Consider the following 18,613-nt stretch of genomic DNA (forward strand, 5'->3'; position numbering starts at 1 on the left):
GTCTCTCTAATATTCGCGAGTGGGTTTCCTGCTCATACATCATCACTTATGTTTATTTACGGCTCAGCACTTATCTGCACACTCCCAGTATCTTCCACATTCCAGGGTTTAATAACACAAATATACACATGCATACATAAACACAAAGAAAAACTAAATAAAACGCAGCATAAAATACTACTCATATTTTCAAGACACACATAAACACTAAAGGTGAATAAATAAACACACACACACACACACACACACACACACACAGTGATACTTATTAAAAATCCAATAATGCTGTGACAAACTGCCTCTATAGTACAATAAAGGAATCAGCTCTAACAAGCCTTAAGCTAACATTCCCATCAGACACTGATAAAAGCCCCACATTAGAGACACACACACACACACACACAACTGAAAACTCATACTCATGCAATCAGACCAACAGAAACATTAGTGCACGGACACACTGAATGTGTGTGCACTCTTTGTACAACATGCTGTATATTGTTTCCATTTGGAAAGGAACATGGCTGTTCTCAGCTGGATATTTGAATTGTAAATGTACTGCAGCTTCCTGGGGATGTTTTTGTACAGTAATGTACAACTGAAGCATTCAGCCCTGACAACCCAGACATTCAGCATTCACTGACACTTATTAACATATGTTTACTGATGGGAGAGACGTTTTGGAGGAGTACTTTGACCCCATGCATGGGGCTCCAAGAGTCACAGAGAGGTTCGCAAAGTGTGAAAGTTGTACTCAAAGTATCTGAAAACAACTGATGCTCCCAGAAAAAAAAAAAAAAAATTGGACTTACATGTCACCCCCTTCCCCTTTCCCATTTCACTAATAAATGAAAAAGAAAAATCAGCTGATATTTACATCAGGAAGCAATGATTCCCTTTAATCTCCAGTGTTGACCTAACATCTTCCAAAAACACTTTTGTTCAAAATGTCCTGAAAAGCCAAAATGCTGCAGTGCAACTTCTGATGAAGGCAGAACCTTCAGTTATCAAGCTCCCCAGTTGGACCAGCTCTCAGCTTGGATTTAGCAAGCAGACTCCCTCTGTTCCTTTGAGATTAGACTTTTAACTTATAGTTAAGATCAGCTTTGGTGCCACTTTATCCTTCCTTCGTTAGTTATGCTGCTGTAGGAATATGTCATGATGCATTTCCTCCCATTTCTCTTTTTAGTTCTAATTAACATATATTATCTTAGTATGTGGTAATAAATACTATAACAAGTCCATCACAGAGAAGCTGAACAGCTCTGAGAAGTTAAATGATTTGCTTTGAATTCAGTGGAGAAAACGTATGCAACCTAAAAAATAACTTTATAGGTGATCTCTTTCGTTTGCAGAGATTAGACAAGGTTGTTTCAGGCCTGGGATCATCTCACCTGTTGGCGAGTCTCCCAGAAGGCCTTTCCCCAGCGGGATGAGGCCTGGAGGCCGCAGGGACAAAGCTTTCTGCATCAGCAGCCTGGACGGGTCTCCGAGCAGACTGGAAACCTGATGACGTGAAAGGGGTGTAGGCGAATGTAAACAAACAAAAAAGATTTTACATTAATAAAAAAGCAGAGAAGATATAAGGACTTGGAGAATTAAGGCAGGAAAGAACAGCAACATTCAACTCTTATTAGGAAAAAAAAAACAAAAAAACAACCCAGATCAAGCCTAAAAAAAATTTCATTTTTAAAGTGCGTCCACACAAATTAGCAAATGAATTTACACTGTAAAGACAAGAGCTGGAATACAAAACAACCCTTTTTTCATAATCAGACTTCTACTTGGTCATTTCTGCACCGTTACTCACAGTTGTGTAGCTTTTAGATATACAAGGAAAGAAAAAATGAGAATAAATTAAGAATAAAGAAATGTCAAGTACAGAAAAGTTGTATTATTCAAGGCAGTGGGGTGTTTGAGGGTCAGGAAGACTGCAGTGATTATGAAAAAAAAAACAAAAAACAAATGAAAAATATTCTAGATATATTTTAAAAGAAAACATGCATATGAAAATGTTAAGCAGAAGTTCAGCAGCTAACAGCTGCGGGATTTGAGAATGGTTTGGTTTAATTATGCATTAAGTGCCGAAGATAAAAATGTGAGAGAACATCCACCAGTGCCCACAGCTACCTTCCTTACTAACCTATGCAAATAATCATTTACACACAAACAGCTGTCTTACACTGCTGATGCGTTTGTCTTTGATGTGGAGAAGCTGCTGCTGCGCGAGCTGCATGTGCAGCAGATTCTGGAGGACAAGTCCGTTACCGACCATGGCATTCTGTAGAGACAGAAAAAAAAGAAGAGATTTCTATAACAAACATAAACACACACCAAAAAAATACAGCAAGAAGGAGCTGCTATAACCTGGTGGGCTTTTCCCAGTGTGAGCAGAGCTGTAGTGAGGGGTGGTCTGAGGAACGGCTGGCTGGTGTGACGCCCGTATTTCCCTAGAAACACACAAAACAAAGAAAAACAATCAATGCTTCACTTTTCTGTTTTCTTTCGTTAAAATTCCTTCTTCACTAAAAGACTAGTTGAGCTTCTAACTAGTCACCACGAGTACAAGCAACCACGCAGATGTGCTTCAACCTCCACAAGAAAACCAGTATACTCCTGTAATGGTCTCTTTGCACTGGCTGCCAGTATGCTGAAGAATTAATTTTAGGATCTTGCCATTGACTTTTAAAGCTGCTCATGGCCTTTTGTCTTCTTAACATATCATGCTCCATGAACCTGTATGAAGTCTTAGATCCTCTGGCAGAGGACTTGTTCTAGAAACTTGATACAACACCAAAGGTGCGAAGCAGTCGCTGTCAAAGCCCCTAACATCTGGACCGAGCTGCCTTAGGAAATTATGTCAGCAGAGAAAGTGTCTTCTTTTAAATCTTTTTAAAACATACTATTACACTTCTATTGTGTTTTTAAAAAAAATTTGTTTATATCAACTGATGTGTGAAGCTCTCCCTAAATGGTGTCAGCCAGTTGCACGACAGCTGTTGATGGACCAATGTAGTAGATAATGTGTGTAATATTCCATGTACTTTGTAAAATGTAAAATAGCCATGAAACTTGTTGAAATAATAACAGATTCGTTTTCTATAGCACTTTTCAAGACACCCAAAGTGCTTTACATTACACTGGGGATGGTAAGCTACATGTGTAGCCACAGCTGGATCAGTGAATACTGACGGAAACATGGCAGCTAGACACAACAACAGATTAATTTAGGATTCAAACTGCCAACCTGACAGTCACTGGACAACCTGCTGTACCTCCTGAGCCACTGCAGCCCCAGAACAACTGTGTTTCATATACGGAAATATGTGATTGGCAACAGCCAGTAAACTATATGCATGTGGGATTGTATTATGCAGAGTTATTGCAGAAAAAAAGAATTTCCTACATTTTTTAGTAGGATTACATGCACAGCAGAGCACATTTTAAACCAGGCTGAGCATTTAACTACACCACGATTGTATTATAAAAATATATCCGTAAAGATGCAGATGCGTGGTATCGTCATGCTGTGTGAAAACCGGTTCGGGACTTTCTGGTGCATCTAACTTTCTTTGTGGTTGATCATCACATGTGAGTAAATTAATACTCATAATACTCATGAGCTTTATGAGACTCAACCTCATTTCAAAGCAGAATCAAATTATCTAAAGTTAAGCCAGAATTGACATGATGGGGGTGGCTGTGGCTCAGGAGGTAGAGTCGGAAGGACAGTGGCTCAAGCCCCCCCACGATGCAGCTCAGAGGGAGGCACAAGCCAGTGTTCTCTGAGGGCCGGTCCCGAGCCCGGATAAAATATAAAATAAATATAAATATAAAATAAATATGTCCCAATGAATATGTGTGAATATGGCTTCTGTACTGGACTGGTAGGTGGGAGCAGGTGTGATGCACTGACAAAAGGACAAAGCCGGAAGGCGAGGAGGAGGAGGAGGAGGAGGAGGAGGAGGAGGAGGAGGAGGAGGAGGAGTATTGACTTGTTGACAAGGCTTCTGTCAGATTTCATAGCAGACTATCTGCAAATTTATTTGGGCATTTAAGTTTTTACTGTTTGGCCTTCCTATTAATAAAAGTTGTCAACCAGGAAAACACATTTTAGGTAATACCAACGGTATTACCATGGTTATCAACTTCAACTGGTGGAGGTATACAAAAGGTTTAAAAGGTAGGTTAAATCTATATGTAACGAGGTTATATTCCATTCATTTAATAATCTTTGTTGGTTTATAGTTTATGATACAACAGCTAGAGAGTGTTGTTGGGAAGAGGGCTGTCTGGGCTTCCCTCCTAAACCTGTTGCCTACATGACCCGATGCATGGTAACTGAAAGAAAATAGATGGATGGACGGAGGCCATAGGATAGGTGACCAAATGTCCTCTTCTCCCCATACATGTCCACTTTTCATAGGCTGTCCAGTTTGTCCTGAGGAGTTTAATGAAATGATTTTTACATTTTTTTAAATAGTTTTTCACAGCTTGAATTAGCATGCATATATCTGCTGTGACATCATACTGCAAATGCTGAATTAAATGCCTAAGTGGCCACAAAGGCCTGCTTAAAGAAAAAAAAAAAAAAGGTGATAATTACTTAACACGAGAAATGCAGGCGGAGGCACAACAGCCAAAAGGATGGAGAAGGTGGTGGTGCAAATGGACTCAGAGCAACAGACTGGTTAATACAGGTGAGACAGCTGGTGACGAGCTGCAGATTTATAGCTGAACATCACATGACGATCCCAAGTGGAGATTCTTCATGACCTTTTACATGAAGCTGTATTAATGATTCTGGTACTACTTGCTGGCAAGACTTCATTCTGTTGTTGCTGCGGTTTGCTGCAGTGCTGCTGTATCAGCCGTTGGCTCAAACATAAAGCTACTAGTTATTCCTAATGTGGATATAAAGTAGGTCCTGAATGGGATTTCCTGTATAACAGATAAAATATTTGTTAATATAATGAGCTGTGTTCAACTGACAGGTGGAAATTTTCATATTTTGGCTGCTGGATCTGAACACAGGTCCATATTTGTCCTCATCTGTCCTTGTCCAACTCAGAAACAGGTGCAAAACTGTGCCAATAAGGAACATTTTATCAGTCCAGGTTAAATACTGATGATGAAACCTTTGAACTTCATCATTGTGTTTATCTGGTTGTAAATGATGAGAACTCCATATGAAGTGTGTGCTTCTGGGTGTGTTTCTGTTTACATAGTGATGACATGGCTATCCTTTCTGCACAAACTATTAGGCGGGTCCTCGGCAGGTGGGTTGCTGCATAATAAAGTTTGGGAACTCTTCCTAAAGTTGCAAAGTCTTTTATCTGTCGAAGTTGTGATGACTTTTTCATTTTCCAATGTTACATAAATCATGAGGTGAAGTTGCGGTTGACCACTATGTTTTACTTGAGCAGCAAATATTGCTGTTGGTGTATTATAGTAAACTAGCATCTAAAGGATTGGCTGACAAAATGATAGAATTGTGTTGTTTATCTCTACATATTAGCATACGAGTCCGGTTCTGACTGCTAGAATGAACAGAGAAAAACACTGGGCTTGTGGCTTGTAGTTTTATGTGGATAATGGTCTACAATAATCAGCCTTAGTGATTACTTAGTCCATATGTGTGAGCACATGTATGCAGGATACGAGTTGGGGTGTCATGTGTTAGTGTTCGCGCCTGGTCTGACCGTGTCCCAGTCCACGCCGGCCTTTCTTCTCTGCCCAAAGACAGAACAAAGTTTTCTCTTTTCAGTGACCTGGTAAATGGCAGTTTGGTGTGATAATGTTCAGCAGATGTGTACAATATGTAAAATGGATTCTATACCTTAGCTGGCAAACCAATAATTCATCATTTCGGTTTATATTCACCACTTACATCTAAATGATCAGAATTAGGGACTTGCCTTTGGTTTTGTTATGGCTGTCCCATCATAGGAAAATTATGAAACAGGTAACAAAAAAAAACAAAACAAAAAAAAAACCAGTTGAGCAATTGCAAACACCTCATGACTGTGAGTTATATATGGTGATGAGGATTTCATTGCATTGCATTGTCTCTTGTTGTGTTTAGTATTCATATCAGAAAAATAAACCACAGGGCATTTTTTACTTTAGACTAAGTTTTACCCAACATTAACCCAGACGACACACATTTTCTTTGCCTTTTGAGTGCACACCTGCTACCTCTGAATCTCAAGAACTCCTCATAATAAATGTAAGCGTCAATGCTAATGGTAGCTTCCACCAGAATAGGTGCAGAAAGTTTAACATTTAATCAAGGCCCTAATTTTAGACTTTAATTGTGCGTGCTCTTGTTTAAGAGAGCTCCCCCACCTCTCCCATCCTCTCTCCTTCCTGTTCTCATTTGTTCCGCTAATGTCATACGATTTCATTTTAATACCTGATTAGCCATTCATCAAATAATGAAGATGAGGTGATTACAGCAGCGTATAAACGAGGGCCTAACAGAAGGACAGACAGATAGCGGATATTTGACTATGAGCCCCAACGGAAAGCAGAGACTGCAGAAAAGAGTTCAGGACACTGGAAGTCCTTAAAGTATATCGAATCATTTCATATCTGCTGTATACTTGCTATTTTAAATCTTGATCTTTAACCCTGTAAAGCTAAACATCTCATATTTGATACACAACATTTCTGAGACATTTTTGCATCACTTTATGGTAAAAGCTTTGCTTAAATTCCTGTTGAACACAATCTGATTGTGGTGATTCCTGTTCCCTGGTGGGCGTGGTCGGCTGGGAACTGGAGGCACACCTGATTCACATCCCAGCAATCATCACACAACCTATTTAAGACCAGCTCTGCCTGCTATCCAGCGCCAGATTGTTGATTGCCCTGCGAGAAAGCCTGCCAGTTCCTAGACACCGCCTGCCAGTTTTGCCTGCCTGCCTGCCTGCCTGCTCGTGCACTTGTTCCCCTGCTTGCCTGCCTGCCTGCCTCCTGCTGCTCGCCAGTCCGCCATTCTCTGCAGGTCTGCTGGAAGAATTCACAGGGATCTGTTGAAGAACAAATAAACCTCTCTCTGTATCCTGACAGTGTCTGCTCTTTGGATCCACCTAGCCCCTCTCTTAGAACAGAACAATCTGGCCACCAAATGGATCCGACGGACGCCTGCTCCCAATCTGCCCGCTCACCAACCTGACTCAGCACACCCCGTAAGAGAGACGCATATTCCAGATCCCAAGCCGTATGCTGGCGATTTAGGCAGATGTAGAGGATTCTTGCTTCAATGTTCACTGGTATTCGATCAGAAACCATTCACCTACGCCACGGATCGATCAAAGATTTCTTTTGTGATCGGACTCCTTGACGGGAGAGCTCTGGATTGGGCTGAAGCAGCCTACGAACAACAGGGTTTCAGGCAGCAGTCATATTCATCTTTTGTCCATGAGATGAAAAAGGTTTTTGATCATCCTGTAAGAGGCAGAGAGTCTGCTACACGTCTCCTCAGCCTCCGTCAAGGAAGTACGAGTGTGGCTAACTTTGCTGTTGATTTCAGGACAGCCGCCGCAGATTCAGGGTGGAATGATGACGCTCTCCGTGGTGTCTTTGCTAACGGTCTGAGCAGCCGGGTGAAGGACGAATTGGCAACCCGTGACACGCCCGAGTCCCTGGAGGGACTAATTTCCCTCGCCATCCGGGTGGACAACCGACTGCGGGAGAGGGACCGGGAACGGCGATCCCAATCCGGTTACAAGCAGGAGAGTTCCGCTGGAGCAGTACCATCCTTCCCTCACACAGCCACTCCCACAGAGGAGCCTATGCAGCTGGGAAGAGCGCACGTTTCCCCAGAGGAGCGGCAGAGGAGAAGGACCTCGGTGACTGTTACTACTGTGGACTACCCGGACATTGTATTTCTTTCTGTCCCAACCGATCAAAAGACCAGGGCCGTCAGTAGCAGTGGGGGTACTGACGACCACATCCTCTGAGGTATTTCCCCACACTAAGACTCTCATCCCAGCAGTCCTGTTCAGCGATAATGTTCCCCATTCTGTTGATGCCTTGGTTGACTCTGGTGCAGAGGCCAATTTTTTGGATAGATCCTTAGCTAGCTCACTACATATTAGCTTGAAGACCCTCTCATCCCCCATATCTGCGCAGGCCCTGGATGGCAGTCTCCTTTACACCATCACACTGCAATCCCTTCCTTTAAAATTGATTGTTTCGGGTAATCATCAGGAACTTATCTCTTTTTACATTGTTGACTCACCTAAATCCCCTCTGGTTTTAGGCCACCCTTGGCTGGCTCTGCAAAACCCTCACCTGGACTGGCAGACCGGGAGGATTATTAACTGGAGTTCCTTCTGCCATGTTACCTGCCTTCATTCAGCTGTTCCAACTCCCCTTATTTCCAGCCGCCAACCTGTTCCCCTTGACCTGTCTACCGTTCCTTCAGTCTATCATGACTTAAGGGAGGTCTTTAGTAAGGACAACGCCTCAGCTCTTCCCCCACATAGACCCTATGACTGCTCCATTGATCTGCTCCCGGGGGCGCCATTACCCACCAGCCGTCTATATAACATCTCCCGACCAGAGACTGAGGCTATGGAGAAGTATATCTCCGATTCTCTCGCTGCAGGACTAATCAGGCCTTCTTCGTCACCCCTAGGGGCTGGGTTTTTCTTCGTCTCAAAGAAGGATGGTTCACTCAGGCCTTGTATAGATTATCGTGGCTTAAATGCTATCACTGTAAAGAATAAGTACCCTTTACCTCTGCTTGACTCTGTATTCAACTCCCTTCACGGCGCCACAATTTTCACTAAACTGGACCTCCGCAACGCTTATCATTTGGTGCGAATAAAGGAGGGTGATGAATGGAAGACTGCTTTCAGAACCCCTCTCGGCCACTTTGAATATCTGGTCATGCCATTTGGGTTGTGTAACGCTCCTGCGGTATTTCAGGCCATGGTCAACGACGTGCTGAGAGACCTCATTAACCGTTTTGTGTTTGTTTATTTGGATGACATCCTCATTTTCTCCCGGACTCACTTGGAACATGAGCAACATGTCAGACAGGTACTGCAGAGACTTCTGGAGAACCGTCTGTTTGTCAAAGCAGAGAAATGTGACTTTCATAAAGATACCATCTCGTTTCTGGGCTATATCTTTGAGCGTGGACAGGTCCGAGCTGACCCAGATAAGATCAAGGCTGTTGCGGATTGGCCGACTCCAAACTCTGTGAAAGAACTGCAGCGCTTTCTGGGTTTTGCAAACTTTTATCGACGCTTTATCCGCAACTTCAGCCGTACAGCTCTCCCCCTAACACGTCTCACTTCCCCATCGGTTCCTTTTTACTCGTCAGATGCGGCAACCCAGGCTTTCAACAAGCTTAAGGAACTGTTCACCTCAGCCCCAGTTCTTATCCATCCTGACCTGAACCACCAATTCGTAGTGGAAGTGGATGCCTCGGACACCGGAGTAGGAGCCGTGTTGTCCCAGAGATCTTCTGAGACCCAGAAACTACACCCTTGTGCCTACTTTTCCCGACGTCTTTCCCCCGCGGAACGCAATTATCATGTTGGGGACCGAGAACTCCTTGCCATCAAGCTGGCTCTAGAGCACTGGCGGCACTGGCTGGAGGGATCCAGAGTTCCATTCCTTATTTGGACGGATCACAGAAACCTGGAGTATTTGCAGTCAGCTAAACAATTGAATCCCCGCCAAGCCCGTTGGTCTCTATTCTTCAACCGGTTCCATTTCACACTGTCATACAGACCAGGCTCCAAGAACCAGAAACCCGACTCACTTTCACGTCAGTTTGCCCCTGAGACCACCACCTCTGTGGTGGAAACCATCCTACCAGCTTCCTGCATCGTGGCTGCGGTCTCATGGGAAGTTGAGAACAGGGTCATTGCAGATCAGCAACACCAGCCTGACCCGGGTACTGGTCCCCAGGATCGACTGTTCGTTCCCGACACCGCCCGATCCCTGGTCCTCCAGCGGGGTCACTCCTTCCGTTTGGCTTGTCATCCTGGTTCCTCACGCACTCTCTCCCTTATCAGAGGCAGGTTTTGGTGGCCAACCATGGAGAAGGATGCGCAGGAGTTCGTGGCTGCCTGTACTACTTGTGCTAGGAGTAAGGCATTGCATCGACCCCCGGCTGGACTTCTACGTCCTCTGCCTGTCCCTAGCAGACCCTGGTCACACATTGCAGTGGATTTTGTTACCGGCCTACCTGTTTCCAAAGGTAAAGACACCATCCTGACTATTGTGGACCGTTTTTCCAAGGCTGTGCATTTCGTCGCTCTCCCCAAGCTTCCCTCGGCCAAGGAAACTGCCGACCTGTTGGTGCACCATGTCTTCCGACTCCATGGATTGCCCACTGACATAGTCTCTGACAGAGGACCCCAATTCACTTCACAGGTGTGGAAAGCCTTTTGTCTCTCCATTGGTGCCACAGTCAGTTTGTCCTCCGGCTTCCACCCCCAGACTAATGGTCAAGCCGAGAGAGCTAACCAGGACCTGGAGACCGTCCTTCGTTGTGTGGCTGAATCCAACCCTTCATCGTGGAGTGACCATCTGGACTGGGTTGAGTACTCGCACAACTCCCTCACATCCTCAGCTTCTGGTTTGTCTCCGTTTGAATGCTCTCTTGGGTACCAGCCGCCCCTGTTCCCTGTCCAAGAGGTTGAAGTAGCTGTGCCATCAGTTCAGCACCACATCCGCCGTTGTCGTCGGGCCTGGAGGACGGCTCGGACTGCGCTACTTCAGGCTGGGGAACGGAGTCGACGCCAGGCCGATCGCCATTGCACAGCTGAGCCCAGATACGCTCCTGGTCAGAAGGTCTGGTTGTCTTCCAAGAACATTCCCTTGCGAACTGACGCCAAGAAATTGGCTCCCCGCTACCTGGGACCCTTTGAGATCCAGCGGGTCATCAATCCCACGGTGGTTCGCCTGCAGCTCCCCCGATCTATGCGGATTCATCCCTCCTTCCATGTCTCCCAGTTGAAGCCTGTGTCTTCCAGCCCTCTGGTCCCTCCTTCCGGGCCCCCTCCTCCCGCCCGGCTTGTGGCTGGTCGCCCGGCGTACACCGTCCGACGTCTTCTGGATGTGCACCGTCGCGGCCGGGGCTTCCAGTTTTTGGTTGACTGGGAGGGTTATGGTCCTGAAGGAGCGGGCCTGGGTTCCCCGCTCTTTCATCCTGGATCCTTCCCTGGTCCGGGATTTCCGTCGGGTCCATCCCGAGAAGTTCCGGTTGCTGGGTGGCTCCCGTTGAGGGGGGGGTACTGTGGTGATTCCTGTTCCCTGGTGGGCGTGGTCGGCTGGGAACTGGAGGCACACCTGATTCACATCCCAGCAATCATCACACAACCTATTTAAGACCAGCTCTGCCTGCTATCCAGCGCCAGATTGTTGATTGCCCTGCGAGAAAGCCTGCCAGTTCCTAGACACCGCCTGCCAGTTTTGCCTGCCTGCCTGCCTGCCTGCTCGTGCACTTGTTCCCCTGCTTGCCTGCCTGCCTGCCTCCTGCTGCTCGCCAGTCCGCCATTCTCTGCAGTTCTGCTGGAAGAATTCACAGGGATCTGTTGAAGAACAAATAAACCTCTCTCTGTATCCTGACAGTGTCCGCTCTTTGGATCCACCTAGCCCCTCTCTTACAACACTGATACCTGTCCTCTGCCCCTTAATAGAGGAGCAGAATATTACACTATACAAATTTGGACATACCATATGGTAATAAATTCCCAAAAATGTCTAAGTCTTTGGTTACATTTTGTTAAAGAGACAATTAAAGACCTCATATAAAAAAAATATGACTTAACATTTTTTCATGGGTCGGGCTTCAAGGGGTTAAAATGGAAGTTTTGAGTTGTAATTAAAACGTGAAATAACCAAAGATTTGGAGAAGTCAATCAAATAACTGTCAAAGTTTCATTAACATATTTAACAAGATTGTTAATGCTATTTTAGTGATAAGCCACAACTTTCTGGGTGGATAAAGAAACTGGATGCTGCTTAATATTTCCTGTCTCTGATATTTTCTAACAGTCCACTCCACCGTCTCTTCACTGCGCAGGTGGCTGGCTGTTCTAACCTCCCATTTAACTTCAAGTGGATTCATCACATCTCCAGCTGTGATCTGAACGATCACTCTTTACTTACTCCTATCCATTTCAGGTCTTTAGAGTCACTTCTCACATGTTAACATCCTTGCCTCCTGTCTTCGCGAGGACTCCTGAACTTTACGTCGGAGTGAGCGGAGGAATCAAGGAAGAGACGTGAGGAAAAATTAGTCCTTTCTCATATTTTTCTTACCTCCTCTTTTCCCACTGTGGTACGGTCTCATGAGGACCTGCAAGGCGGCTGGGTTGGTCATGCTGGTCAACAGCTGAGCAAGGCTTGGTTCTGGTAGCAAACCTTTCCTACTGCTCAGGATCTGGAGAAGAGAAAGAAAAGAAAACAACATACCAATAAGTTGGAAGAAAAAAAAATGCCGCGTTCTGTATAGTAAGCGTTTGATCTTGTCATTAGAAGCCTCTGATGGCCACGGTAATCATTACACCGGATTACATCATGAGAATCTGTCTGCAATGTCAGCAGAAGGGAGTCAGTCTGAGACAAAAGGAAAAAGAAAAGACGGTCTTGAGCAGTGAGAAAAAACAGGAGCCACTGGGTTGAAAGGGTTTGCAAAAAACAGACACGTTATTTTTTTCTTTTTAAAGAGATGAGGGAGCCCATGGATCCCATTTAGTCAAATTATCAGACGTTTGCACAAGTTAGGATCATGTTTAGATAAAGAGTACAACAAAACAAACAAAAAAAGAAAAATGTCTGTGGAATCCAGTGGAAATGTTGACATTTTGGAATTTGGAAGAAAAATGCAACACGTGTGACAGATTTGACTCTAAGAAGAGGCTTTCCACGTCTAAAAAGTCCAATGTAAAATGTGAGATCGTGTGAAGCAATTTCTACTGTTACTAAGCCAATTTTGCAGCACTTTCTGTAAGATGTGTTCCAGCTATACCAAAAGATGTACCCTTAATAAATAAATAATCTGTCAAATGTGTAGATTGCTCATTTTTAAACAATAGTTTCGGACTGCATATAAAGGATTGTTGTTGTTTTTATAATTATTCTTTTTATTGAACATTTTAAAGAAAATTTTTTACAGTTCAGTACAAGGCATACACATTTTATGACAAATGTTGCAAATCCACAAATTGCTTTCAAAAATATTTTCTTTATATTTTTTCATTTGAGAATAAAATATTCTTGAAACACTAATGGCAAAACATCCAGTTTTGTAGTGAAAATAATTCATGCAAGTTTATTTTCATTAATATTAAATAAGTTTCCATTGTAGTTACTGAAAAATTTGCTCTACAAAACACCACAGCAAGACATTAAAGGCTTAATGGGAACTGAAATTGGCAGCTAACTGGCTTCTCTCTCTCTCTCAAAGAAATCTGATATTAGACTGCTCCAGCTGACTGGGATTTTTCATTCTCATAAATCACTAGTATACGACCCATTTATCTCAAATAAAAGATAGTAAATGGACTTATCCTTTATGAGTTACCTTTCCCAAAACACTTACAGAACATTCATATGAAGATCGAACAACCAGAATCCAGCTGATCAATCTTCACATTTACAGTTATTATACACAGGCAGTGCAATTCTTATATAGGAAGATAAAAATGCGTCTATAGCAGTTGTACTGGGATGTGCAAACCCTTCATTACCCTCCAGGCCTTGCTGATCAGAAAACCCATATTTAGTTCATGCCTGGTAAACATCCGGTCTGTATGTCTAAAAACATAAGCAGACAGTTTGACTTCCCATTATACACTTTGCAAAGGCTAGGAATGTACCTAATAACATAAACCAAATGAACACATTGCTTTATGATGCTAGAATTTAAAGATTTCATAGCAGGCTCCAAGCTTGAGTTTTTCCTGTCTAAATTAGATGGATTTTTTTGTTAAACTTCAAATAAGTTGGATGTGACAACTAATCTCTGAGTTTGTGTCCTGCTATATCTATTTATAATTTATATTCTTGGCATCGATAATTTTACTGTATTTTCTTTTCATTAAATGTGGAATAAGTTGTACCTGCTTTACATTATTCAGTTTTCTTCATCACTTTTGCTTTAGTACGTTTCTCTTCTCCTGTCAAACACATTCAAATTCAGGAAATACAAAAATCATTTCCTCTTCAAAAGTCTAAAGGTGTATCAACCAAGAATATAATTCATGTTACATGCATAAAAAAACAATTTCAATCTTTCCAACAGCAAAACTGCTCATAATAAACAACTTTAAAGTAATTTTAGATAAAACAAATAGATTTATAACTACTGAACAAGTCAGTAATATAATTTTCAATATGACATGAATTGTATGTTTAAAGTCCACTACAGCTCTAGTTACACCTTTTTTAACTTCCTCGGTCAGTTTCTGGGTGGAGTCTGCATGTTTTCCCTGTGTATGGGTGGATTCTTTCTGTGTACTCCAGCTTCCTCCCATTGTCTAAAGACATGCATGTTGGGTTGGTTATGCTAAATTGTCTGTAGGGTTGTGTGTCTCTGTGTGTGGGCCCTGTGATGGACTGGTGACCTGTCCAGGGTGTACCCTGGCTCTCATCCAGTGACTGCTGGGATGGGCTCCAGCTTCCCTGCAACCCTTAAGGGGAAAAAGCGGTTCCGAAAATGAATGAATTACATCATTTTATTCATTCACATATTTTATGATCATTTATATATTTGATATTTTTATTATATTTTTCATGTATCAAATTATAACATATACATTCATATTACATATATGCAGAAATTTATTAATTATTTTATATTTTCATTCAAAATGTATCTCAAAATTAAGCTGTTAAATATTTCTCACACTTGTTAACTTTAGACATATTAAATATAGTATATAACATTATTACTTTTTTTTTTTTTTTTAAATTTCTATCCTCATTGACCTTTTTAAGTGGTGACAGTTGCTCAGCTGGCACAGTGGCTTGTCTTGTTACCCAAAGGTCAGCGGTTCTAGCCCTGCTTCCCTACAGAGCTTTGAGAGGGACACAATTGTTCTCTGAGAGGCCGTCCTCAAAAAATGTTCAATTGTGCGTTAATTTGATGTGGTGACCCCTTCTGAGGTACAATCCAAAGAGAAAGAACATCTTCATCAACCATCTAAACTCCCACTTTCTTACTGTTTTTTATGTTATAAAAATTTGACATATCAATTTTACATATACAAACATTCCTCCCAGCATTTAGGTTGGCATGGTTCTGTAAAACCAGCAAATATTCAACCCTTGGTTTCTGGAAGTGAAAAATCTAGTATTTCACATGATGATGAAGCAAACTTTTCCAGATTTACAGTAGAAGTTATTTTTAATGTACATATGCATACAGTTCTACTTGTGTAGTAATTATGACCACCTGAATTGACTCACCTCATCATAAAAACTAAAGTCAGATTTGTTAAAGCTGGGGTAGGTAATGTTGGGGAACTAGCAAGATCTGAAAGTAGCACCCTGCCTTGGCTCCTCCCACTTTGGTTTTGCTCCTTGCCTGATCCAAGGCTTTTTTCTTACCTCTACCAAGGAGGTTATGTTTTTACCGTCGTTTATCTGTTTGTGTTTAAGATAACTCAAAAAGTTATGGACGGATTTTATTGAAATTTTCAGGAGTTGTTGGAAACGTGAAAAAGAACTGATTTAATTTTGGTGGTGATCCGGATCACCGTTTGGATCCAGGAATTATTTCAAAGGCCAAGGCGGAGATTTGTGCTCCCGAGTGCTTTTCTAGTTTGCAGCTTTTTCCACCAACAATTTTCTCTTTCTCCGTTGTTTAGCAGGAGGAGGCAAATAAACCGAGACGGGTCGGGGAAATCCTCCCTGCATTTTCTCAGCCATGTTTGCCTTCCGACTTTCTTCTTCCCTACTTTGTATTTTCATCCTAACATGCTATTTATATGCAGGGTGTGGCTATCAGGTATGTGCTGCGGGAGGAGGGGAACCAGGAGAAGAAGCTTATGAAATATAAGAAATGAACAACTTCAACTCGGCCCGAATGTTTTGACTGGTCAGAGTTTTTACAGATTTACAGTAAACTGAGGAGTCTGACTATATTTCTTATTGTCCATGATTACAAAATGTACAGACTAGTATCAGGGCGGAGAACCACTTCACCCAGAGTAAAAACAAATATCTCTGAGCAGCTTTAAGTAAGAAATATAGAAAATATAGAACAATTTAAGCCCTTTGTTTACTTTCTCTAAAACACTGGAGTGTCTTCAAGTTTTCCAAGTGGTACACACACCCCCATTTGAGATGCCTTAGCCTACAGTATGTGTGTCTTTTGTGTCACCAACTTGTTTTATATTTGAGATAAATTGTCCTTTTTATTTATTCTTTTATTTATCTATTTTAAGTTTTTTTTAATTTTTATTTTTGATTCTAAGAAATATAAAACATTAATTAGCAGTACAGCTTACATTTAACTTGAATTAACTTTCAACTGAACAAATCTCTGCTAACCCATCTGCAACAACTTTATATATAACACACTTTAAAAACAGTAGTTGACCAAAGTGCTATAATGTGCAACAGAACATGAAAATATTAATAAAATAAATTGAAGATGTTTAATCAAATGGCATACTGTACCACCTGGATGACAATTTAACTATTTATTACACCCAGACAGTTTGATTCAATGGACTCAACTAAAATCTAATGAAGTTAAAAAGCAGTTAAAAAGCAGCTCTTGCTTATTTAGCGCTTCAAAACTGTTAGCATGCCGCCAGTGCTAGTTAGCTGGCCCAAAGACATGGATATTTATAACAATATCAAGCATGATGGTGATATTTCCTCTTCGTCTGCCTCTCAGCTACAGCATGACTTCCACTTGTTTCCTCTCCGTTACATCTCAGAGATGGAGCTTTACTGATGGGGGACAGAGTGGGTTTGACTCCATCCTGTCAGTAAGTCTACTGCACAAGTACTGTATGTGTGCGTTTGTGTGTCGTACAGAGGGCAGAGCTGGCATTTGTGTGTGCTGTGGTGTTGAACAAGGCCACTCGTAGCTGACAGCGTCTTTCAAGGGAAGAGAGGAGGAGGGAAGGAGGAGGTGGAGAGCTCTCTCGTTTCTTTTCTTCTACTGGAGAAAATGTCAGCATGCATCAGTCTGTTTGGCTACTGGCACAAAATCCAGCCACACACCAACACACCCACACACACACACACACACACACACACACACACACACACACACACACACACACACACACACACACACACACACACACACACACACACACATGCCAGGAAGGTAAGGAAGCCGTGAAGACGGGGAGGCGTGAAGTATTGGGTAAGAAAAAGGATTGATGGAGAAGAAAAGAGGAGGGAGGAGGAGGCCATCTGGTCCTCAGCATTCTCACTCACATTCAACCAAGTGGAGAAATGAGAGAACTGCCTCAAAGGAGATCTGTAGCCAGGAGTAGGTCTTGATCTCTTTCTAAAAGGTCTGATGTTTCCTTTACCAGCTGCTCATATTCACCACAGTGATCCTGAAGGAGCCTCCAGCTACTGATTTAACCCCTCAGTCTACACCGACTGTGATGCTCACTGTCCCTCTGGCTCTTCATTCTCCTTCATTTTTCTGGTATCTTTTGAACTTCAATTTCTCTGAATGTTATTCTCTCTTTTGCAATTCAGACTCTTAACTGCTACAGCTTTGCTTTTCAGACCATAATTTTCTCTCCATTCTTCAAAGCTATTACATTTTTACCTTCACCTGATTATTCATGTTACACAGAGGCTGCAAAACCGTCTTAGAGGCATAGAAAAAAAATAACTATACACCATAAGAGAAGTGATTATCGAAAAGAAATTGCATGGGGCTACTATAACTATTAAAATACAAGAATTGGTGAATGTATACAGGAAGTATAGACGCATTAGAATAATACAATCACAGTGATGATTGTTCAAGTGTTGCCTTCAATTAGCTCAGTGGCGAAATCTGAATTATTTAAAGAAGAAACTTTAATAAATTTCTGATCTTCAGGTAACTTGTAACTAATAAATAAACTACATTAAAAATAGAAAATAATTAATAACTTTGATTACAGCATGAAAAACACGTACCAAACTATTAATACAGAATGAATAAATTCCTTAAATAGCCTCAAATGCTGCATTTGCTGCTGGTCTGAATCACCGTAACACCTGCATTACAACCACTGAACTGTCTGTCCTCAAGGATAAATTAAAAAATAACTCCATTCTGCACCGAGTGATGCAACAAAATTGCAAAAGGCATCATACAGCAATAATTAAAAAAACTGACTAAACACATAAAATGATACAATTACTGGAAGTCTTAAGAAACAGACAATTTAGTTCCAGCTTCTAAAATCTCTCTTGGGCATCTAGAAGCATCTTTCACCTGTTTACTGGTGGCGTCTGCCACTCTTCCAGCTCTATGCACTCAAGCTTTTAAGTTTGCAGGGTTCCTTTCTGTAATGGCAGATTTCAGCTCTCTGTAAAGATTTTTTTAAATGGAATTTAGGTCAAGACATTTTGCAGGTCAGTTTTAAAGTTTTTTTTTATTCTTTTG

At 42.2% G+C, this 18,613-nt stretch overlaps 1 protein-coding gene across 1 annotated transcript in view; it reads right to left on the reverse strand.

The window, feature by feature from the left end:
• The window catches only part of raver2 (ribonucleoprotein, PTB-binding 2), a gene marked incomplete at both ends in the record, with an annotated part of 98,722 nt that overhangs the window by 11,192 nt on the left and 68,917 nt on the right, over nt 1–18,613 (reverse strand). Inside the window, 4 exons of the mRNA XM_079244565.1 lie at nt 1,395–1,506; nt 2,183–2,281; nt 2,368–2,450; nt 12,295–12,415. Of these exons, the coding sequence (XP_079100691.1) occupies nt 1,395–1,506; nt 2,183–2,281; nt 2,368–2,450; nt 12,295–12,415 (415 nt within the window). The remainder of the gene's footprint in view (nt 1–1,394; nt 1,507–2,182; nt 2,282–2,367; nt 2,451–12,294; nt 12,416–18,613) is intronic.

The sequence above is a fragment of the Telmatherina bonti genome, assembly GCF_933228915.1.
Source record: "Telmatherina bonti genome assembly, chromosome: 8".
Lineage (NCBI taxonomy): Eukaryota > Metazoa > Chordata > Actinopteri > Atheriniformes > Telmatherinidae > Telmatherina > Telmatherina bonti.